The 26008-nt window shown below is 30.9% G+C and overlaps 2 protein-coding genes across 20 annotated transcripts in view; both read right to left on the bottom strand.

Moving 5' to 3' along the window:
• Abl (tyrosine-protein kinase Abl) overlaps positions 1-5271 on the bottom strand; it is a 56592-nt gene extending 51321 nt beyond the window's left edge. For 7 of the 18 annotated variants that reach the window (XM_076408879.1, XM_076408885.1, XM_076408884.1 and 4 more), the window contains exon 1: positions 4847-5264. In XM_076408879.1, coding sequence (XP_076264994.1) covers positions 4847-4976 — 130 coding nt within the window. In that variant the 5' untranslated portion in view covers positions 4977-5264. Of the gene's footprint in view, positions 1-4846 lie in introns of all 18 variants that reach the window. The other 11 variants (XR_013006362.1, XM_076408889.1, XM_076408894.1 and 8 more) reach the window with 6 other exon arrangements.
• Positions 5272-6028: 757 nt separating this feature from the next.
• Eip78C (Ecdysone-induced protein 78C) overlaps positions 6029-26008 on the bottom strand; it is a 62543-nt gene continuing 42563 nt past the window's right edge. The window contains exons 4-11 of one of the 2 annotated variants that reach the window (XM_076408898.1): positions 18023-18150; positions 17819-17960; positions 13778-14004; positions 10451-10614; positions 10155-10392; positions 9369-9548; positions 9094-9303; positions 6029-8818 (exon numbers count right to left, since the gene is read on the bottom strand). In XM_076408898.1, the coding sequence (XP_076265013.1) occupies positions 9112-9303; positions 9369-9548; positions 10155-10392; positions 10451-10614; positions 13778-14004; positions 17819-17960; positions 18023-18150 (1271 nt within the window). In that variant the 3' untranslated portion in view covers positions 6029-8818; positions 9094-9111. Of the gene's footprint in view, positions 8819-9093; positions 9304-9368; positions 9549-10154; positions 10393-10450; positions 10615-13777; positions 14020-17818; positions 17961-18022; positions 18151-26008 lie in introns of both variants that reach the window. The other variant, XM_076408897.1, reaches the window with a different exon arrangement.

Genomic DNA, 26008 nt, shown 5'->3' with positions numbered 1-26008 from the left:
TGGAGCATAGCTGCCGCAAGCTACACAGAGTATTCTGCCACAGCAACACCATCTGTTGTAAATCCTTTAAAATTAATTCATAGAATTTTGTATTGATTTATGGCATATTGTGTTATTTCATGTTAGAATAACAAGAACCTAATTGATTTATTTAACCAAGACTTCAGAACATGCGCCCTAGTGCCCTTGATGTCTGAAGAACGAACATTCAAAACGGAACCAGAAAGAACATTCCGATATCTTTCCGTTTGATGGAAAGGGACTCGTACGGCCACTTACCACCGCCGCCTTCATCCGGTTGTAAAGCAGGCGAGTCAATAATTTCCTTTCGGTGTGCGAAAAAGACCACGGACCGTTACGAATCGAACGTGAAAGTCCACGGGGCGGCAGGTCGGGACGAAGAGAGGCGCGACATCGGATGAGGGATGTTTTCGGAACCGTTGCGGAGGGCGATCGACGGTGACGGGGAGAAGGCGACGACCCAGACGCCGACGACTACGAGCAGAAGGTCAGCCACACTGCAACGCACAACTTTTTCCTTTCTTTCCACGATTGGTTTTGACGGTGGGGTGAATCACAATCGAACGCGAGAGGCTCGGGCATTATTGATCAAAGCAAAACATCACGTACGCTTATATTTGAGAGGAGAAAGAACAAATATAACAATAGTCATATCAACAGGTTCATTAATAAACATACGATTCATCGATAACGTGATTCTTTGCAAACGAAATGTGAAAATCAAACGAAAAAAAAAAATTAAGTACCAAAATGTTGATCTTTTTACCTTATTACATTAATAAATAATCTTGAAAAATAGAGTCTCAAAAAGCTGCTATATTAATGTACAATATATTGTTATTTACAATCATACTACAAACAAAACATAAAATAATATATAATACATATAAATATATGTATGCATAAATTCGGCGCATTATTTCGAAGGTCGCAGATAGGACTGCAAAGCCTGAAGGTTAAAAATCAGTCAAATGAAGCAAGTAGATTCGAAAATAGTAACTGAAAGTACACTGACTGAAATAGTCGATAGTAGTATGAAAAAGTAGTAAAATCAGTCGGGCCTTCAGATACACGAAAATCAATGAGCAAGAATTAGACTTTCAAGCCCTTCAATGTTGATCAAGCATTGGTAAGTTAACTTCGCTAAATTTTGATACAAAGAAGTCACAATCACTAAAAAATTAATATGCTTTAAACATGTACTTGAAAGTAAATAGTGACGACTGATAAGACAAAAATAAGATTGAAACTACATATAAATTAAAACCTATATCCATGAAAATGCTGAACAGTCTCAATGTAGCTACATTTTGTAGCATGCAGACAAAAAATCAGAAAACATATTGAATTCAAATGAAAAAATGCATCTTCCAAGAAGTATACATATGGCAACAATTTAATGTCAAATAAGTTAAAGTTTCTTCAAATTACAAGTAAGAGATAAAAACAAGGACTTTAGATATAAGAGCACAATGCCTCTTGGAAGATACTCAATATTATAACATTTACTGACACATTATTATTCCTATATAGGTAATGTAGTCCATATAAAAAACCATTGTGGCTAGTGAGAGTTATTTGTGCAAACGAACATTATAAGAAAAAGAATATCAAGGAACATGAGCTATGACTATAAAGTTATGATAATATAGATATATAGATAGATAATAGCTACCCACCCAACTGATAGAATAGATATACCTAAAGAGGATGAAATGAACAAACCATAAACGAACATGAATAAATTAGTTTCAAAATTATGTGTTGATATAAAAATAAAAAAAAAACCGAAGAAACAACCGACCAAAAAATCCCAAAGCTATATTTGTATAAAAACTGGAAAGAATTATGAGAATTATCAGAATTACCAGTCTCGAAGTAAAAAACATGACAAAACTAAAAAAAAAAACATCGGTAAACCGTCATAAAATACACGGTTTGTATACACAAGCTATAAAATAATCAAACTTGCAACAAAAACTTTAAAGCATTTGTTTATTTTGGCAAGAGAAACGATTTCAAAATCGACAACATACATTTTGGATTTCCGTGAATAACATGGTTTATTACCGCCGAATATTTGATTTCAAATAAAACGAATAATAGAAATACATTGGTTTTACTACAGCCTTGCACGACATCAACGTCGCGGATAGCTGAACGCCCATTCTTAAATAATTTTAAATAGCAGAATTTTATATTTTAATCAAAATAAAACTGGGAATATAAGCCATCAGTTACTTATCAAAAGAAAGTATGGATTTAGACATACCGAGATTGTCAAGTGATATAGACGAAAAAGAACGATTACAGAGACAAAAATTACAAAATTGCATCATTAAATGTATATGAAAGAATCATGGAAGTGGTTCAGAACAGTGAGTAATGGAGATTACTTGATCTGACGTTAAATTAATTACTGGTCTGTGTCGAGTACTCCTTTAAAAGTTAAAGTAAAGAAGTTTATAATATATTAAAACCTGTACGCAAATCATCATAAACAATAATCAATTAACATTAAAGTAAAGGACAATATTGGTGAAGAACAAGTGAAGAAAAATGACAAATGACTAAAAAGATTATGAGCAAAAATTATAAATACTGATAGACGATCTTTTCAAATTAAAAAACTTATGATATTGTAACATCGATATGATAAAAACAATAATAGATAAAAGCAAATTTACTACGTGTGACTAATAACGAACTACATTAGAAAAAAAGGGTAACAACGATACAACACATTTTCCCATAAAACATATTTTTACCTTAAGCATTCCGAACTAAATCGTCCTGGGTTTCCCTCCAAAACCAATTATATTCATACAATATAGCAACTTCATTGTTTTGTTCTTTTTCACACAGAAATAAAGTTGACTACCTATATAATACGTCACTTCCTTCTCGCTGTTTCAGTTCACAAATAATTTCATACATAAAAAAACGACCAGTCTGGTATATACGAACGGATTTAACAGTGAAACATAATTACTTCGGCCTTGATACTAGTAGAAACTGAACAAATTATATCTCACTCATCTTTTTGGCATTCATTTCCTTTGGTATTGTTTCATTTGTTTAGGATAAAACAATACTAAAGTCACTTGTTATAAAAAAGGGCAGTTTACGTGAAACACGAAATAGTTATGAATTTTTCAAATTATTTATTCAGCTCATAATTTTAAGCACCAATCACCAACAATTTTTACGGTATAAAAAACAGTAAAATCAAGGTTTTTATTAAAAAAAAACTAGTAAAACAAATACTTTCATCTTACTTAATCCCATTTATATAATTAAGTAGTCTCTTAAAACCCAAAAGAAGAATTTGAAATAAACATCACACTTTCCAAATAAACAGATTCCATATATCCATTTGCTATTTTAGTCCCTAAACCTGATTTATTGTTGGTGTTCCATCACGCAGATGTTCCCAAATTTACTGTTATTACAGATTCAAACGCAACGTTAAAATAGTCTAGTTCTAAAACATAATAAATAATAATCCCATTAGAACAGCAAAATATAATAAGGGCACAAAGACGGCCTCGATGTATTTTAAAACAAGGATTTGCGTCATATAACCAATTTTTGGAAAATTCATTAGATATTATCGCATAAAAATATTTGATCGTGTTAAGAGTTTTACATATATAGCCAAGTTCGGCTGTATTGGAACAAACTAATATTAAGAACGGTAAAAGTACAAATAAACAGGCCAAATCATAAAATATATATACTACTAGGAACTTCATTAAATAAACTTACTAAGTATTTATTACAACAGGTAATGTCACAAACCTTACAAAATAACTACCTGATTCTATTAATAATCCTCATTATAAACTCAGCAATGGAATAATATATTTAACATGCTTTAAATATTTTCCAAACATAGAACCAAAATAAAATATACAAACCACATAACCACAATATGTGAAATACTAGCATTATGGGGCTAATTATTTATTCCTCATGATGATTTAAATATTTTGTAATGATATATAGTGAATAGTTAGGTTAAACGAAATACAAACAAGTATCAATCTCAATTTATAGCTATCAATTCTACTCCATACGTTGTACTTTATTTAATATACATTTCTAATTGTTTATGATTATTGACTAATACCTTAGTACAATAATAAAGTTTAATAATGCGTTTTTAGACGAAACGAAGTACAATATTATAGTACACATAATAATTTACTATATATTTAAACAATAAATATAGGGAAAACATTATTATATCAATCAATATGGATAAAAACATATCAAAGAAAACGTACATTAGTTAAACCGATGGTAATTTTCTAAAAAGTGGTACCATTATTTCTATCATCACATGCATAAAATGATAACATGTCCCAACGTGCAGACATCCCTAAACAAAGAATTAATTTATATGGCCTTGGAGCTGTCAGGAGACAAGCCCTGCCGTAAACAAGAAAAAATAGACATGGACATTTGATTTTGGTAATATTCGATGGCACACAATCCAAAAAAGTTTATTTGACAACAATTGCTGTAAAACTCGTTGAGTTAATCTAAGATTTATAATTAATTATAACAATCGTGGATTCGGATTGAGCAAATATTATTAATTAAAAAACTATTACCAATCAATACAGTCATATTAAAAAAAAACTATATAGTTCGATAGAAAAATTGTTGTCATTGAACTGAACGTGAGAATACATCAAAATATGTTGACAAATTTCGTGTTAATTTGCTAGCAGCACATGATGAAACAAAAGCAACATAGAACAATTTAAATACTAATTATCTAAAATTACTACCATAGAAAAGAAATAATGAATCATACCGCTGTGCTCTGTAAAAATATTTGAGACAGTTTGTCGTCCATCTTTTACAGGTCTTGCTCTATTTCTCGTTGTTCTAATTGAATGGGTTCCAGCAGACACCGTCCTTTCCTTGGTATTCTGTGCTCCCATGGCTTGAAATCATACCCCTTTACTGGCAAACCCAGATTGTCACTATGTTTTTTTTCAAAATCACTTTACAGCATTCACTAAGGAGCCCAGGTCTATAAACGACTAAGTCGATAAAATTACGATATCACTAACTCACAAAACATTACCGATGTACACACACAAACTGCCCGATACTCCCTATTCATTTTGAATATTTATTTCATAAATAAATCAATTTTTGAAGCAAATTTCGTTCAACGCAAAAACAGTGGCAAGATGTCTTCGCCATTGTGGAAATTATTGTCTATCGCCTTCTAACTCATAGTGTTTTATCTTTATCGGCCTAGTGCATTCTTGTTGCAACGATTAATTCCTTGACAGTTCATTCGCTAGCAAGAGCCACCATGCGGAGAAATACTGTTCCTTGACAGACTCCTATAATTTCCGTACAACTACATAATAACTCTCACTAGATGGCACAACAATAGAAATGACATTTTAGTTTTTATTTTTGTAACATCAAGAAATACTATTTTAAAATGTCCCAATTAAAATATTTCTTGTACGCAAGTTATTGTAATATTCTACATTTAAAAATTTAATTAAATATTAAAACATATGTAATAGAGGAATATTATTATATGTATATAACCCTAAATTATATTAAAACTATTTAATCAAATAGACAGATATTTAAATTAAAATAATATATCATAAATCTTAAATAAATCCAAAAAATGTAAGCTGTTAATAATTGTCCTGCCATCTCTGATTTATTCAATTTATATATTTTTCTATAATAAGTAGGGAGTAAAATAGACAATATATTAAGTATGAACTTGTCAGTTTAATATATTTGAGAAATCTAATACTCCTTTTAATATTATGTTCTTATTTAATTATAAATTGTTAATTTTTATCTTATAACTCTAACTATATATTTATAACTATATTGGATGTTTTCTGCGAATAATTCAGACATACTAATGTTCTATATTTATTTAATGAACCAATTATTAACATTTGTCCTGAAGGTTTTGCAATAATTATCATAAAATAATACAAAAACGCAGTCAAATAAGAAAAGATTTATTTATAATACGCAATAAATTCATAAAGTTGAGTTAAACAAAATATACTGTAACAAAGACTTTTTGACGTGTAACGTCAAACACAAAAAATAACGTACTAGAGTTTAATATAGAGCTTTACTTCTAAAATAAAAATTCCCTATTTACTTTAAAATAAAAAATCTTTAGTGCACAAAGTATTAATAGCATATATCTTTATAACTATAAACAACGTATCTTCTATAAAATATCTAACAGAGTCTGTTATTTACCGTCATTTCATTAAACTGGAAAGACGATGTAAATAAAACTTTCTGTCATTGTATTGCGTCCGGTTTCGTTCCAGGAAATAAAAATAGAATATAAACAATAAAAATAACAATATAAAGGTGTAACATTTATCAGTATAGACGCCTAATCGCAGAACTGCCATCTATTGTTACTTGTTTTTATTTTCTTTGTTTATTTTAGCACATATAAAAGTGTTAAAAACATATACATTGCGTCATCAAGGTTAGCAACAAACATACATCGATCACCATCTCCAGCCGGATAAAAGATGTGTTACGGTTTTCCAGTATGGGTGGTATATCTTAGTCTAACATTGTTACACAAGTTGTCTATGGTCTATTTTCTATTGGAGTTGTTTTTCATTTAACAGTTTTATTAAGTACAGATATTTTTATATATAAATAACAAAATGGCTCCAAAAGAAAATATAACATATTTGGACAATACACAAAAATAAAAAAAATAAAGGAATTGCATAATTTGGATGTCGGAATTTAAATTTTCCTTGACATATTTTAAAATGTTGTTCTAGTACTAAAATGCAACTGGCTCCTTTACTTTTTCGATTTATTGTACATCGCATTAACAAACAAAATTATAAGCAGGATGACAAATGAATTTAAATATAATAAAGGCAGTGAACAAAATCCGTGTAATAAAAATATATATAAAAAGTCTTCTGTGAAAGTTCTCAGCGAGGTTACTTTCTGTCTTCTAGCACCTAGACAAGCTTATCTTTCGAGAAAAAAAACCTATATACGTATATATTATATAGCCTCGACCAAGGCCAAATTATGTATAAAAAATATAAAAAAATAATACTTTTTTTACAATACAGAAATAAACTACCGGTAGAACTAGGAACGTCCTTTTTAATCCGGTCATAAAGGCTTAAAACTAGTTTTCAACTAAACCTATGTACACTGGGCAAACTTAGAGTATATTTATATATATATATATAATAAAAAAATTAAGGTACTTTCACGTCTTTTACTTAGTTAATGTTAATAATGAAATATCCGTTCACCAAGATATTAAGAGTCTTACCATATTTTTCTTCAACTAAGACTTGGAGGAATTTGAAATGAAATGCTTTGGTTTATGATGTAAAACGATTCCGTGAAGAACAATGAAACATAAAAGGCACATAACAATTCACATTTAATATCATTAGAAAACATTTGATGATGATATGGCATATGGAGGATTTCTTTTTAAATTTAATCGAGTCAGTGATATCAAGAGTATAAAATAAACAGAATTATTAAATGCTACATATTAACTATATATATACAGGGTAAAAAATAAATTAAGAAAAACTGTATCACTATATCTAGAACTATCATTGATCGATCAATGATTTTTCTTAGATTTCATACATTCCTTTTTTATATAGACAGCATTGACTTTTCCATCGCTTTGTCTTGTTACTAAATGTCATGGGTTCCAATTTGTACTAAGATCATAGATATATTATTGAAGCTTTGAAATACGGAGTGTATCCTTAACTTTTAACAACTACATGATCTACAATACACAATTTATCTATGTGTACTTATATTACAGTTATATGATGATGGCTGCTATGCTGTTGATGTGTTGTTAGTGAGCAATCACGAGGCTTACGTCTTGATAAAGAGCACAATTTTATTTGATATCGAACAAGACATGTTACAAAAAAAGTTAAATAACCACAAATTTGTTAATTAAAACGTGCTCTTTATCGTAGCCGGTTTGCATTGATAAGTTAACTCGGACCTTACAACTTACTCTAATTGTTTTTTTACTTTTTCAATCATCATAAAAATGAATGAGATTTCTACGGTTCAACAATTGTAACATGAATGGTCAAAAATTGCACCTTTCTACAATTCAAAACTAGATACTAATCATCAAAAATTGAGCACAAAAACGACAAGAATGATATGGAACTCTTAGAACAGAGTATCCAGTACTTATAGTTGACAAGAAAATAATCACATTGACTTTAGTAAATGAATGATTGTCATCGAACGAAATAAGATAATTTACTTCATTTGAAATTGTTTTTAAAAGTATATAAATGTTCAATAACATACAAATTGGAATATAACTAACATTAGACTATTCGTGGTAAAACCACAATCAAATTATCCATACACAACGTTTATTATTTTCATGTCAACTTCTTGCTGTTCATTTATAACAATTAACGATTGTTTAAACAAACTCGCCAGATTACATTTGTAGTAACTTTTCTAATAAAAAGAGCAGATCGATATAGTTAGTTTACATTGATATGTATAACATTATTCTACAATAAGTTATAGTTAGTGTCTAAAAATATACGTAAAAATTAAATCATCTGTGACCCTGTCGATCTTGAAGTTTATTTGCTATCTTAAAGAACAGTTCTTGCAGTTGTCCGACTCAAATTTCCTTGTCTCGTCATTTGAATATACTTTTTCATAATGTCTTAAAGCGTAGTTTGAGCAATTACAAAACATCGTTTAGTTCAAAAACCTGAAATAAAATTAATGCAATTATATAAAAAATTCAAAACTATAAAATTGTTTTCACTAGTATATTATTGGTTGCATAACAATAAATTTAATTCTGATTGCAAAATGAAATATTGCACATGAAATATAAATATACATTTAAGTAATTTTATTTAAAACGTCTAATCACCTTAAGAATTTTAAACTATTACTTCAATAATGGACATATAAATAACCATTTAAATAAAATTGTAATATTTTAAAAACACAATAAAAAGATAGTTATAAAATAGGTACCTGTCGATATCTTATTATTCACTGTAAGTCATCTTCCGTTTTTGGTATATCAAAAATCTCAGCAAACAACGGCGGCAAAGCTAATTTCTGCCAATTCAGCCTAAACCAATCCAAGTGGGCATTGTGTTTAGTGCCCAGATTCCTCAACTCTGGCAATTTGATCAGCAGATTCGAAAACACCTGCGGTTCGTTGGCGTGATTCCTGTTAATCTGAAAGTGATCGGAAGTGATGGGTTATTAAAATCGGTCGGTTAACAGTTCGCTGATGTTCGTACCTGGACCTTTAGAGCTTCGATTAACTTGTCTTGATGGTGTTCGATCGTTTTGACATCCGTAACGCCGGGCCGGTCAGCCGTGAGAAGAACGGCGGCCGAGAACAAACCAATCTCTGTATCGTTCAAAGCCAGAGCGTTGAACGTATTAGCGAAATGTATCACCGAATTGGTAAACTCAAGCTGGAATAGAGAGGATTTTCATTTCCTGTTCAGTGAAACTTTTTTTGTATTAATTTTCCGGTAAATTAATTATTTGGAATATGTTTTTTCCAGTTATTAGGTTGACAGTTTATAAGGTAAGTGTGCATATTTTCAACACGGCCAAGTATATTCAATATAATTTTGCGTTTAGTTCATTTATAAACATGACCTCTATTAAAAATAGCATATTTAACCTGGAATAATAACATATAAAGTTTTTATTGTACTTGTGCAAATATGACTCAGATAAAACAGGTAGTAGCGTACTAGAATAAAAATTTACTAGTTTAATATAACCCTTGTTGGTTTATTTATCGTATAGATCCTAACATTTTTAGAATTTACTTAACGTTTTTTTCATACATTCTTTTTAAAATATATATTATTGATAGTATGTAATATTATATTTGATGTTTATCAAATTTCTTTCACATGGTTTGAGCTATAGTAACTAAGCATAATTTATCTAGTGTTTTAACACTTACTAATTATATCTGAATCTTCCTTATTTTATGCTTTATATCTACCTATATTTTTGGGGTAGAAATGAAATACATAACCTATATCTGTTATTTGTTTACTTACATCATACATAACCTCTAACTGTTGCCTTGTTACTAATGTACCATCATCAAAAACCATCTGCTGCGAATTCGTCAGTTTTGCAACGTGGGTCAGCCACACCTCAAAAAACCCCAACTTGATCAAGATCAATTGGTCGTCCTGGCCTAAACCTCCAAAACCCGGTATCCGCTTAGCAAATTCTACCACTCGTTGTACACTTGGTGTCATACATGTAGCGAATTGCTGCCATAGCCAACACCTATTTGATGAATATGTTTATTATTATAATCCTTGCTAGACGGTTGAAGATGACTTACTTGTCGTTTTCTAAAGATTCGGCTGTCGAGGACGCCACTTGCTCACCCTCACCATCATCACCGTCATCTTCGTCGTCATCTTTGTACCGAGGTGGTGGTAACATGGGCCGTTTTTGCAATCCCCTCGTTCTTTCTTCCGTATAGTTACAGTTGGCATGATGAGCCTAAATTAAATAATAATATCACTAATTTGATCGTTCTTATATATCTTTATCTTAATATTGATCTTAATGCGTTTATTTAACTTAATGATAATGATTTTTAATTAAATTTTGCGCATTTTCTTCATGAAAATTTAAGGCTATAAATATATTGGACGTTTTACTGGTTGCTACAAGTACTCATATTTTTGGTACTATTTGAATTCCGCACTTGAAAAACAAAAGATCATTTGAGACAATTTAAACTTTCAGTCATTCATATTTAAACTTTCTTATATTAATTGTATCGCCTTTGATATGATAACTTTTAAGAGAAATAGAGCATATACTGTTAATCCCGCAAAATTAATTCGCATTATCAATGGAATTGCCTATAGTACACCTAACGATAAATATATGTCTCAAACGCTCTTTTTTCTGTTTGGATTGTTTTCTTTTCAACGGCAGTAGCCTTATATTTTACATTTCAAATAGCCTACAATGGCACTACCAGACAGTGGTCAAAACCAATATTAAATAGGACATGTTAAGCTACACAAGTTTTTATGTGAATTATCATAGTTTTTTACGTTAAACGTATTTATCTGCTTAGTATAGTGCTTAGTTAGTATATTTGTAACGATGGTTAATTGTGTTTCTTCGTATCTTACGTAAGTTGGAAATATTACGGTAGATGATATTAAATTACAATTTTATTAAAAAGTTTTTGTAGGTTATATAATTGTAGGGTATACATAAGGTGTCATTTATTGATTTATTCGAATTTTTAATTGATGTGTGTGGAAGTTTCAAACCTGGTAGTTAAGACTACAGGGAAGTGAACAAGATGTGGTATATGATTGGCTAGTGAGTACAGGCGCACTTACAATAAATGAGTAACATTTTAATTTAGTTCGATTATGTTTGAAGTTTTAATTATTTACTTACCAACATGACAATTAATGGAATTAAACGTTCAAAAACTGAACTTATTATATTGTTCAAGTTTACTAATATATATGCTTTATTAGATATATTAAAATAAAGAAAATCTTTTTAAGAGAGTTTTTCGAAAACAAAATTGATGTCATATATGGTCGATTTCAATATCGAAAAAACAGCATCGATATATTTGGTTATGTATATTCACATATTATTGCTGTATTGCCTTTGCGTTGTTTTTTTTCAAACATTACCCAAGTGTTCTGAATATATAGCCCGTTCGATAAAACAACGCCAAAACGTCACAATCTTGCATCAATTTTGAGTCTTAGTTCATTTTGGCTTTGGCATATAACAAAATCGTAATGTAAATAAAATAATGTTATCAAATATAATTCATTTTAACATCATAATAAATTTAATGAATATTTTATCGAAGGGCTTACACTACAGTTAATTATACAGTCACAATGGTTTATAGGTTAGGATTTTGTTTTATTATATTTATATTAGACTCTTTTTAACATCTGTGTCGTAGAGTTCTAAGAGCGTTCTTTAATGTAGTGCTATCAAGTAATATTTTACATTTAGTTTTTGTTTCCTTGTCAAGTCATTTTCATATCACTGTATTTCTCATTGGTTTCTTTAGTTGATTTTTTAATTTTTCAAAATAAACGAAGCGTAAAAATAACGTTTGCCGGTTTATAACTGAGCGACTTACGTAAGCTGATTCGGTTACATGTTCGAACGTATCGAACAGCTTGGTATCTTTTTTTAAATAGAATGAAATGAGAAGGAAAATTGATTTTAAAAACATAGGCAGTACATTAAACATCTTGATGGTGTGGTTTATTATTATTCTGAATAGACTATACTTCGTAGTCTAGATTCTTCGCTTGTAACTCTATATTTTTAATCCAGTAACATCCATATATCTTTCATACTCCAAATATACATAATATTTTCGGCAATAGTGTCAGTACTTATTCCTTAAAAATTCATATCAAACGTACATGCTTCATACTAAGAACAATGACGTTAACATTGACATATATAGTCTATTCAGAGTTATTTTGTACATACGTCATTTAAATTTGTGACATCGCGCGTCGTAATGTTGCCGCATCAACTCTGAGTTTTAATTCGGTTTGGCTTTGACATACAACAAAATTCTAATCTAAATCAAATAATTGAACAAGAATGTTTTCAAATATAATTTATTTTAATATTATAGTGCATCTAAAAACTACAATTAATTATACAGCCACAATAGTTTATACGTTAGAGTTATAACCTCTTATCACTATTGCTTTCAAAAATTTTGCATACGTCTGATAACCGGACGATTTTGACAGGCTCATTCGTTTACATGTTAGAACTAATCAGACAGCATTGTGTCTCTTTTTAACTAGAGTAAAATGAGAAGGAAAATATTGTCTGTTTCTTTAGAAGGAATTTACAAGTTACGACAGGCAATACATTAAACATCTTGTTGATGTATGTACAAAAATGTAATTTTATTACAATATTTATTCGTATTTTAATTTTAGTTATAATTTCCAATGAATTTTTTATTTGTATTGTATAGTATACTAACAGATACCGGGAAATATTTATAAATTTATTTATAAATTTGTCTTCGCAGCTTCGTTATCACTTTATCGCTATCAATTTCTGAGATTGCCAATAAGAAAACTAGGGTTTTGTTTTTTTTTTCTGAATCTCATCAGATGTTCACAGCCACATATAAGTAATTAAATAAGTGAAAACAAAATCATTTAGCAAATAACAATAGAATTAGCAAATAAGAAACATAACCAGATGTAGATTATTGTAATGTATAATATGCAGATCGAACCAATCATATAATATTTCTTGTTTACTTCCCTGTAGTGTGTGAAGGTTACGCGTAGAGGTTGACATTGACACTATGTATGTTAGTGTCAGACTTTTGCAATTAGAAATCGTTTTTCGTTAGTACTTATTGGACTTATTTTAGTTGTAATATGAATGACTAATAATGTGAATAATTGGTATATTAGGTTGTACAAAAGCACTGACAGTTATAGCTTCAGTATAATTATCACAAAAAAATTAATATATAGGTTACCCTATACTCTAATATTACTTAATGCCTGTAATTATCTTAGAGCACTCTCAAGCCTAATTATACACTACGCGTCATTTCATTTGTGCCTGGAAATGTCACTCCGTAATTTTTGACGATATTGCTGTCAGTTATTACCTGGGACACTCCAAGGATAACATCGTAAACCGCCAACTGCTTGCTCTCGTTGTCCACGATGACGCTGCAGGTGTTGGAGACGGCTGACGAGGGCGACATGGCTTCGGCAGGATTGGGGCTGGGGCTGACGACGGCGATGACGTCGGGTGCCGTGGTCGACACCCTGGAGGGATTGTCCTCGACGCTACGTTCCCTGGAACGTTTCGGAACACGCCCGTATCGGACAGCTGGAAATATACAATCTAATAATCGTATTTTCTGGTCCGGACGCTCTCGGTATTATATAGTAAAACAAATGACCGCTGTTTTTAATATTTCCCAGTAGGCGCTAAGAAGAAAGTATACTAAAAACAAAAGAACCTTTCAATCTGGTCTCATATATACAGTCGATGTTTGTCAACTAACAAAAACTATTTTTAATATACAGAGAATGTATAAAATCATATGAACACGACATATATACATATTTTTAAAAATAGCTCTATTTTTTAGTGGAATAGATTTAATATAAAGTGCACCGGAAAGTTATTATCGTTTTTTTTTAGGAAAAAATTACATAATATTCAATAAAATGGGAAAATGTATTTATTGGCCATTTGATTCTATATATCTTGCCCATCATGGATGCCATCCCAAAAAACCTGTTTATCCTTTGAGTAACACCGTTCATCCAGCTATTTTTTAACTTCTCCGAAATTGGAGAAATGCTGTTCTACAAGCGCGTGCCCCTTTCATGGGAAAAGTTGATAGTCGGACGGGGCAATGTTTGGAGAATACGGTGGATTCAATCTGCTGTAAAATCAGTTTACCGAGTCTTCGGGTCTATTCTGGACGTTTTTCGATCAATGTATGGTTCAAATTCGGTAGCGATCATTATTAACAGTTCAGGTTTCAACAGTAATACACCACGACGGTCTGGCCCCGCCGAACACAGAGCATTGTCTTATGACCAAAACGATTTGGCCTTGGAATCAATCGGCTTGCTTCGTCAGATGATTTTTTGCACTTAGAGTTTTAAAAATAAATCAATTTTTCATCACCTGTCACTATTCGATGCAGAAATGGCTTCCGAACATACCTTCGAAGCAGTATTTCACGGATGATCGATTTTCTATTTGCCTGTCAGCAAACGATGAGTTTCAGCAGCTTCTTTGTCCGATTGCGACAGCAGAATGTTGTCCGATTGTCCGATTATTGTACCAAAACCTCCGCCAATGATGTTGGAAACTCGCAGTAATTCAGCCTGTCTGTCAATGAGACGACCAACTGAATACTACGATATTACCGCCTAAATCATGGCGGAACCTCCACCATGCTTAGGACTGTACGAAGCAGGCAGTTATTAGGCGGTCATTTGTACGAAATAATGTACATGATAATTCATTGGACCACACTACATTCTTCCAATCATGAAATATTCAGGTTTTATGATTGTTGCACGACTTCTTTTGCAGTTCAATGTTTGCTTTCGCTATAAAATATTCCATGAATGTTTGCTTTGTGGAGTACCCGTCGTACTGTTTTTGTAAAATAGTGTTACTCAAGTGAGTGTTGAGTTCTGCTGTCACTTTTGCCGTCATAGTTTTATGCTATCTAGTCACAATCATTTTTAATGTTCATCGGTCTCTCATCATGGCCCTAATGCATTCAAACGTCATCTTAGTGGTTAAAAACAGTCATTCAGAGCCCTATTATAGTGTGTGGTCCTTTGTGATCATATTTCTCGAGTTTTATGCCAAAAAATCTTGAGCTCTTTCGAAAATGTGCCCAAAATTTAAAATATAATGTTATATACAGAGTAAAAATATGTTTTCGTCGACCAGATCCTTAATACATTGCTTTTGAGTGATAATTAACACATATATTTTAATGATATTCTTTTGAATTACTATTATGTAGTGAAACAAATTACTACACTTTTAAAGATATTCTGATGGGACTTATCAGAGTATACAGATATTAGAATATATAGAAGGTACTAATAAAAAAGTGTAATAAAAACAAAAGTATGTCTCAATCTGGTTGATTGCTTGTTCTTATATTTCCAGTCGACATTTCTTGTTGAATAAAAATTACTTCTAATATACCTTGTGATTGTTGATTGTTTTTAAGGGAATCAAAAATATTTTGTTAGCTATATGTTATAAAACATATGAGAAAATATATCTTTATGTTAGAAATGGGTTTCAAAATTGGCTTTGCGGTATAAGTTTTTTTTTTAAATTTCAGTCAGATACATGTAAATTCTTGACGACATCTATATCCAGCAGAATGATTCGGAACTAAATCAAATAAGGTTATTTCGGAATACAAGCTGATTTTTTTAATGTAAAATGTGTGTAAAAGTACATTATTATAATGAACAAAACAGGAGTTAATGGCTTCTGTGGTGGAGTGACTTCATGTAAACGATGCAACATATAGCAGGTAAAATCAGACAATGGACAACACTGTGATACAAACCTTTTACTGTTTGGTTATGAAGAAAAACGCCTTAGGACTTTAAAAAAATCAGTAATTGATTGGATTTGGAACTGAAATTTGTTCTAATGTTTTGTTTGAATCTAAGCTTATATTTTTATGACCCTAATGGGTTCAAGGCTTAAAAAGTCATACAAAGTCATATTAGATGGGCACGGTTCTTGGTGATCATATTTTTTGAATTTTATGCTAAGAAATATTGAGCTTTTGCTTGTATGACAACAATTTGAAACATAATATTATATATAAGGGACTTAAAAGATGCTTTGATGCTGGAACATTAGCTTCTTTATTTTCTCAATTTTTTCGAAAATTTTCGCTGACTAGATCGTAACAAACCAACTATGAGTTATCTTCTCAAGATCTCATCTTCTTTGATTGTCTTATACCATTCTTCATAAGTGTTCTAAGTCAGTGTTAAAATTTGTATGAAAAAGCTAAGTATTTTAGTTAAAATATATAAAATGAACACGTAACAAAAAGTTTTAATTACGATTATTATTAGTGTTGGAAACTATCGACTGTTTAGTAATTAACTATTTTTTACTATCGACTGTTTCAGTCGCAATTTTTGGTTCAACTGATTTTACTACTTTTTAATAGTAATATTTTGTTTTACGATTTTTTTGGTAGTTTGCTTGTAAATAGCAATATATTGTATATTAATATAGTAGCATTTTGGAACGATATTTTTCAAGACTGTTAATGTAATAGGGTAAAAAGATTAAAATTGTGAATGATAAAAAGTAAAATACTTTTGACTGTTTTTATGCCAATAATAGGTAATATATTTTTTTTTGGTTGACTTTCTGGTTTGGATCAAACTCTCTCGATTTTTGTCAAAAAATATTTCCGATCAATAATAAAGCATTTATTTTATTTAAAAAAGCTCGAGTAGTTAATGTGCGATCATTTTTAATATGTCATGGATTCGTTTTTTTTTCTATGATCAGGTATATGTTTAATTTTTATTTAGTATTTATGGTTATTGTACATCTTTAGTTTTTAGGTTTGCTTTAAGTTCTATTGTGTTGTCTATATTTATTATAGTATATTATTTAAAAATAGCATTTAACATATTAAAATACGATAAAACATTTAACATTTTTTTTTAAATTCCATGCCTTTTTACAGATCCACAGAACATTCAAATATAAAAGTAATTCTACTTCCTTTAAAATTAAATTATTAATTGCGTGTTAATAGTATTTAGTAATTATTTTTTCCTTTTCTTTTTTAAAGTTAGTACGTGAAGGTGTATGTATCTCCGTCTCGCTTATACTACCGTTAGAAAATATAAACACATATAAAATTAACTGCCCCAAGCAATTATCTCCATCCTTTCCTCTGTCACAATTTATACGGGAAAGGATTCGTGCATCTTCGTCTAACGTCACGAATTGAAAAAAATTGTCGAACCATGCATTTGGCTGAAAGTATTAATTAGTATTTTCAGTCGCTAGTTTTTTGACTATCTACTGTTTTGACTGTTTTCAGTCGATAGTTCTGAACACTAATTATTATATTCTGAAAATATGTTAAAAATGTTTAAGTACTTACAATCTCTAGACATGCCGACCGCTAGGCATTTCTTGAATCTACAATACTGGCAGCGATTCCTATTCAGTCTTATGACCAGACATTTGCCGTCCCGCAAACACCTGTATTCGATTTGTTTCTGGATACTACGCCTGAAGAAACCCTGCAAACATCAGTTCCTCTCTGCAGATGGGACCTGTACGGTGGTTTATCGCTTTGTCTTACCTTACAACCTTCGCAAGACGTTACCCCGTAGTGATAACCCGAAGCTTTATCGCCGCAAACTTTGCAGGGCACAAACGACTTCGTAGTATTGGAACTGTTGGAATCTGCCGCTACGTAATTGCTTTGTTCTGCAACAAAAAATAGGTCATAATAATTTATATTTCTTAATTATAAGTTAGCTTCAATACTAATCATGATAAAACACTTTAATTGAACGTAATAATTCAACTATCATTAATATAGTGCTTCATTTTAAATGATTTTCTATTCTAAATCATTTAAAATTTTCTTATTAGTTTGTTTTCGTACATGCTTTTACGATAATCTTTATATACACTAATTGGTCATTGCAGTTATGGTTAAATATATTTTGACATTTTACTGAATATAATATATCAATACTAATAACTGATTTATAGTTATTTAATTCCATATAATTTTAATGTCCATTATATAATATTTAATATAAAATGTTAGGTAATTTATTATTCAATTAAAATTTTAAAATAAATAATACTAAATATTTCTATGTCAATAATCAATAGATCTATTAGACAGACACTAGAAGACTGCTATGCTATACATTAGTAAAGTTGTTTGCTGGATACCATTTAATTGATTATTACACATGATACATTTTAGTGCTGATATGTTTTGGTATTTTATTATACATAATATATCAAGACTAATAACTGATTTATAAATTAATACATTTAAAGTTGCTTTTGATTTTTATGTTTATTGTACAATATTTAATATAAAATGTTATATAATTTATTATTAATTTATAATAATTTAAAATATTTCAATATCAGTAATCAAAATAAGTGTTTCCGTTTATGTCTTTTAAAATACAAAATATTAAATAATTAAGAATAATCGATAGTTATATAATAGTTTTATAAAAACTGTCACTATCTGATAACTGTGAATTTTCATGGGTTTGAATTTTGTTTTGATACAAACCATCACTACATAGTATAAAACAAAGTCGCCTTTTCTGTCCCTATATCCCTATGTGCGCTTAAATCTTTAAAACTACGCAACGGATTTTGATGCGGTTTTTTTCAATAGATAGAGTGATTCAAGAGGAAGGTTTATATGTATAATACATGCATAATATACTAAGGCAACATTGCTAATTTTAGAGGTTTCTAACGTGATGTCGTAAATTAACCTATTTTTTTAGGCTTATTTAGCAATTAGCAAAAACGCTGCCTAACCCTACGAGTTAGATCAAATTAATGTACTACAGTATTGTACACCATAAAAAGGTCTACAAAAAAGTCCGCGATGGTATATGTTTATCTTTTAGGGATAACCCACATTAACCATTTTTATTGTTTACTTTTTACGTGAGAAAATGGCTTATTTACGAAGCTATTTTAAGCAATACGGCATTAATCCTTATCGAATTAAGTACCTTAAATACAGTGTGCAATTAATATAGATCAATATGGTTCCTTACAGCATGTAAATTAAACAAATATTTTCGGAGATATTACAAATTTAAAATTTGCGTTTAAAAATGTGTAATGTAATAAAAATTGTATGAATTTAGATATTCCAAAGATAGCAGGAAATCTTCATAGTAAGTATAGGGGAAGAGGAATTGTTTTACTCCAAATTTAATGCGTGCAGGCCAAGGGCAGTAATGAATGAACCAAAAATACTGGATCGATTTTAATCATGTTTTCATTGAGTGACATAGGCATATATATTTTATGCCCGTGCAAAGTCGGAGCGGGCCGCTATGTTTTTATATACAACGTTCATATTTTTTCTGTAGTGTATTTAATTTAGTATCAGCATTGCACCCGTGCGAAGCCGGGGCGGGTCGCCAGTTTGAAATATAGTTCTGTCAAGGGGCTGTGATTCCTATATTAGTGATCATAAGTACTTAGACGAATTAAAATATCAAACATGACAGATTACACTCAGTCATTTTTTATAAATTCAAAGTTCTACTCTGAAAATGGTACATTATATTATTTTGTTATTAAACTGTTGTTCATTATATACCACAACAACTTTTTCAATTATTTTTGGTTACATTTGATATTGGAAAATTGGAACATACAATATTGGAAAAATGTTATTTTTCTTCGTTTTCTATCTATGTTCAGCTTACATTTTTATCTTTCTTATCTATAAACTTCTTTGTTTTATCTGGATGAAAACTGAGGTAAAAAGTGTGATTTATTTCTCCAACTATCCTCGCACCTTGATGGATTGACTAGTGTTCGTCTAGAAATATCTTGGTTTTAGATCAGATGTAATGTAGTGCTTGGTAGCAGATTCTAATCTAATCCTTCAAAAGTAATGCACATTTCTAGTAATTTGACTTGTTTAAATTCATAGTATTATTAATACTTGATTATAATTATGATAACATAAAATAATCACAATGGTTTACTGCTTTTCGATTTTTAGTTTTTATTTTCATCACTTTTTCTTTTAAATTTTTATTTATTTGTTGCAGCATTTGGTAGGTTCTCTTTTCCACCTTTAGCAGATACTTAAAAATGATTCATGAAAAGGTTTATAAAAGCTAGGAATGCTATTAGTTTACGAGAACATTACTTTCATAGCTCAGCTGAGCAACCAGTCTTGTCATGTTAATTGGATGTTTTTACAAAAAATATTCTTGACTCATTTTTACAATCTTAAGTACCTTAATGTTACTTATTTTCTTTATAGTTCTTCTGTTTCTGTGAAGCTGGGTTCTTGTTTTGGTGTTCATTTTGGTTTAAAATTTCTGCTTCATCTCTATTTGATTCATTTTCTCATTGATTCATTCACTAGCAATCCATGTTTAGCCTCTGCTTTATTTTCACTTTTGTCTTTGTCCAAATTGTTGGACAACAGCGTTTTAGTGTACAAAATCACTGTGAGATAATTCAGTGTACGTTAAAACGATTTCCAAGTTTCTTTGTTGACTTGATTGTTCTGACGAATTTGAATCGACTTTGCAATATTGTCTCTGCATTTTCACACGTTCCAAAGTACAATCACAGCACAAAAACAAGTTCCAGGTCATGTTTAATGCAATGGCCTTATTAGAGTATACTAGAAATATAGGGTCACTCTTGACATACATATTGGTGATCTGAGTAAATGCAATAGAATAACGTCGTTCTCATTTGCTGGGGTCCAAAAGTTCACCCGAATTGGTAAATTTGTAGTGCAGTTCGTCAATATATAGCTTCTCTGTATCAACTCAATGACAGTATTCTACAGCTACTGGATTCAAAATCACTGAGTACTTTTGCATGAAGTACATGAAGTTTTTTTGAGTAGTTTGCATGAATTTCACTCTTGCAGAAGAGCACTTCGCCAATTTTGAAGGAGTTAGAAAATGGGTCGTTGAATGGTTTTGCTCAAAGAACGGTTTTTTTTGGGATGGCATCCATAAATTGCTTAAAAGTTGGACAAGATATGTAGAATCAAAAGGACGATACTTTGAAAAAATACATTTTTCCATTTTCTTGAAAATCATGTAGTTTTTTTCGGTAAAACGGTCGTTATTTCAGACATGTAGATCAAGAAATTATTTTCCATGATATAGCATCCATGACTAGAAATTTGGAGTTGTGACGTTATTTTTGCCCGTGTGCGATATGTAGTAAAACATAAATCTTTTAACCAAAACAAAAAAAAAATTCTATGACTAACCAGCACCATAATTTATTCGACATCTATTGTCGTGGCATAATAATTGTAATAATCCCATTCCTTATAAACCTAAATATAATACGGAACTCTGAAAATAACATGTTATTCGCTATCTCTTCATCAGAATAAGACGGAAAAAACGACCACCAGAAACCTTATTTGGTAATTCAATACCATACACGGACCGTTTTCTTCAGATATGCGGAAGATTATTGTCGATGGTCTCGGTCATCCATCCGAGGAACCCCAAAGGGTGTGGCCTGAGCACGGGCGCCACTGGCCTCCGCGGTACCGTTAGCGGAGTACCATTACGTGTTACTTTGGTCGACCGACAACCCGTGGAACGTTGCACGGAAGAAACCACGGCGGGGAGGAGGCGAATCTTACTCTCGGGGGGGAACTAAAAGAAATACCATCATAAAACATATCATTGGGCGATCTATAATTAGGTTACCATTAAGTCCAGATTGTTGATGTATACGTGTATTCGGGTCTGTATATGGTAGCTTCAGTCCGGAATATACATTTACATCATTCTGTTTCCATGGATTAAAATTATCAGTTTAAGAGTCTTTTCTTATGGAGTTTTAAGTTTATTTGAATAAGCCCCAAACGATTTAACATCTTAAAGACAATATTCGTCACGAAATTGAAGAAATTCAGCGTCAGATGTTGCAGGATGTCATGAAAAAGGCCTTAAAAAGAGCCGAAAGTTGCATAGCGAATCGCGGTCACCATTTAGTCGATATAATATTTCAGTCATAACAAAAAAAATGTAAAGACCAATTAAACTTTTTATGAAAACCAAACTTACTTATTTTCTTTGATAAAGTTATAGGCAATCAAAATGGTAGCGGATCTTTTGCCCTACGTTGTATAAAGAATAGTACAGGAATAAGTAATATACGTATGTTACTTGTCGAACGAAATATGAATGCGAACGAAAGTCTTCAGGTAAAAGCCAAGCCAAGATTATATGAAAGAAGCGGAAGTATGGAAAAGTATTATAATGTTATACTAATGCGAGTTATATAGCATGTTGGTATCGAATTTGTAATTACTGAAAAGTGGCTGCAACTAAGTGTATTATTGATAGATCCGTAAATCGATATATACGAAACATTTTATGCACCGTACGTTTCATTAATTCTACAAAAATGTAGTAAATTTAAAAAGAAACGCGACTATTGGTCATGTTTTCAGAAATGTAGGCTTCTTGTTTGTGACAATAGGGACAAGATGTAGACTTTCACTTCTTTGATTAAATTTAGTGCTTGATGCTGCAGATGTAGTAGTTAGTCCAAACTTCTGAGATGAACTGAAACTTCTGAAAACATTTAGAGGAGCATCAAGCACTAAAATCCAAGAAACTAGAATTGGAAAGCCTTGTGCAGGATGGACAATAAAATCATTCAATAAATTCAGAGACGTAGACCCAGTCAAAAATATTCGAAATTCTGCGGCACCAAAACAACGTATCGGTTGGGAACTTTGGAAAAGACACTTTCCCTGAGTTTTGGCTGTAGACTGATGATGAATATAATGATGTCTTACGGACTGAACAAAAACGTTAGAAGGTTTTTTCCACAAAAAAAGATGTTTTTCTGGCATCATTTAAACTACCCTATATTTCGGACCTATGATGAAAGAATAATGTATTAAAATTATATTACTGTAAAAATTACATCGTGTTAATTGTGATATTCATCATTATTGATTGATTGGTTATGCAACTGAACTTATTCATGTGTCTTTTGGAGATATCGATGTAGAATTAGATGCCATTTCATTTAAGCAGTTGTGATATCCAAATATATGCAAGGTCGAGAAAGGAATACATTTTTGATGCTGCTCTAATTTCCCATGAAGGATTATACAGAAGATTTTATTCTGTATCTACACCTATTTCAAAAACATTCGGTCTTATGCGATTGTTTAACAACATTTTTGAGATTAAATCGAATTCGAGATTGTGAATTGATGTTAAATCTTGCAAGGAAAGAGTTCTGGATACTCAGGGGCACCTATTTAAGCATTACCTAACTTAAGAGGTATTAGACACAAACCATAGATATGATCAATATCAAGAGGAACTTTTATGGACATTTTTGAACAGCAAAAAAATATATTTATATTCAAATCATCATCTATCAGCAGCATATAATCACAAAGCTTGCCATTGCAAAAAAGTAAACGTCTATATTATAATGTAAATTTCTTTCTGGTTTGTCATATTTAAACTAAATATACTAACATCTCTTTGTCATTAAGTTTACCGATTAGGGAGTTAATAACTTGGAGATGACATCTGGCCTTACCTAGCCTGGTTACCGTCGTGACTGGGATCATTTTCTTTGTCGAATTTTACATTCTTATCTAAGGACAGTCACAAACATAAATTTACGGCCATACCCCAGCAGGATTCGAACCTGTATCTATCGCAACACTAGGAGGACCATCGGCTTGAGTACTGTGCCAACAAATCCGGGGGTTATATTTTATTAAATATATTATGAGTCTCGACCTTAATATTGAGGTAAGTAAATACATTTTTTAAAATCCATCAATCAGATTTTATTAGATAAACACAATATTTTTGTGATTGTTGATTAATGTCATCCCAATTAATTGACATAAAGTTGTTTATTTACTAAATACAAAAAAAATATAAATCTACTATGAAAGAAAAAACGAATCTAATTTCATATAGTGATACTTTAGCAATGAACAGTAATGACGTCTTTGAAAGCTTCAATCTTTTTCTATTAAATAAGGTACGATATCAATTCAAAACGATCAATACCACCCAACTGTACGTACAACAATCAATTTAGAGTTTCAATTACATTGTGTTCGACAATCTTCAACCGTGTATAAAATAAATTCAAAAGGAGCTCCTCCAAGGAGCGTTAACAAATGAATAAAAGACGAATGGTTGCAACATTTCACGCTGACAAACGCCGTAAATAAGGTTCGCATGCGAGAAATAGGAAAAGGCGACACCTGCATGAAATATGGATAGGCACGTTAAAAGGCTTTTGTTTTTTTATTATCTAGCTTAAGGCATAATTATTTGCGTTGGCATTTGTCTTTAGGCGAATATTAGAACAAAAAACATATTAGGAACTGTCCAAAGCATTTTACAATCTTTAATCACACACTAATAAGAAATCAACAAATAATATTATAACTCAGATCTAAATATATTCTACATATGAAAGCTTCTAAATGTATGTTTTATTGTGAAGATACATGGACATTATTTTTTCGTATTGTATAACGATAATAATGTATAATTTAATTTGTATATATATATATATATATATATATATATATATATATATTCAGCAAATTTATTTTATATCAAGTTTGTTGGGAAATATATGCCGATGTATGAGGACAGCTTGATGGCAATTTTTGACAAAATAATACGAATTTTAATCAGCACTTTTATTTTTGTCCATATTCGAGAGCTTGTTGCTGTCAGTGGCAAACAAAACAAATGACAAACAAACTAAATGACGCAGCTTGCTCAGAATCTGACACTAATCTATTAATAAATGGCATTTAAGAAAAATTGTTAATCTAATGTAAGCTGTAAGTAGGAAATACTGAAGTTTACAGACACAGATCAATAACAGTAAATGTTTATTTACTAAGTTATGTGGCATTGGTTAGAGCAAAATGGTGATGCAAAATCTAGTAAATCAATCTGGTATATGCAGGAAAACCTCCTATCCCAAATTTCAAGTGGTTCTTCTGCGTCACTTGAACGGTATAGTGGCATGCAGTGGTATAAGTGATTCCTGTCAGCATTCTCATTTTTGGCTAAGTATATTGTGTTTTTGATCAAGATATTTCAAAAGTTTGTTGAATTGTTGACTACTCGTCATAAACCTTCGTTTATTTCCCATCAAATACAAAATAGGTTTTTCTTAAAGTGCATATTTGATCTGATTTTAAGGGTTCTTTCAATACCATGCAGTTTGCCTGTCCTTGCCACCCCTTAACTTTGATTAACTCTCCACTCTTCTTTATTTGGCTTCCCTCTCATTTTGGCATCATTAGTAACAAGTGAGTGAAAGTCTTTCTTTTCCGATCGATTATCTTAATACTCACAAAATGTCAAATCAGCTGGATTGGGATTGATAGATTAAAATAAATTGGAGGATATTAAGCACACCTTCTATGAGCATCTTAATCTTAAGAAAGTTTCTCGTCGTAAGCTCACAATACCTACACAGTTAAGACAGGATCATTGAAAACTCTCTCCTGTCTGTCTCTTAATTGTGTAATGGAAGATTAACTATA

Source organism: Rhynchophorus ferrugineus, unplaced genomic scaffold (assembly GCF_030347505.1).
Source record: "Rhynchophorus ferrugineus isolate W39M unplaced genomic scaffold, kcgeb_rfMv2 rfM6, whole genome shotgun sequence".
NCBI lineage: Eukaryota > Metazoa > Arthropoda > Insecta > Coleoptera > Curculionidae > Rhynchophorus > Rhynchophorus ferrugineus.
The sequence above is the reverse complement of the archived record's forward strand: the minus strand, read 5'-3'. Positions and strand labels throughout refer to the sequence as shown.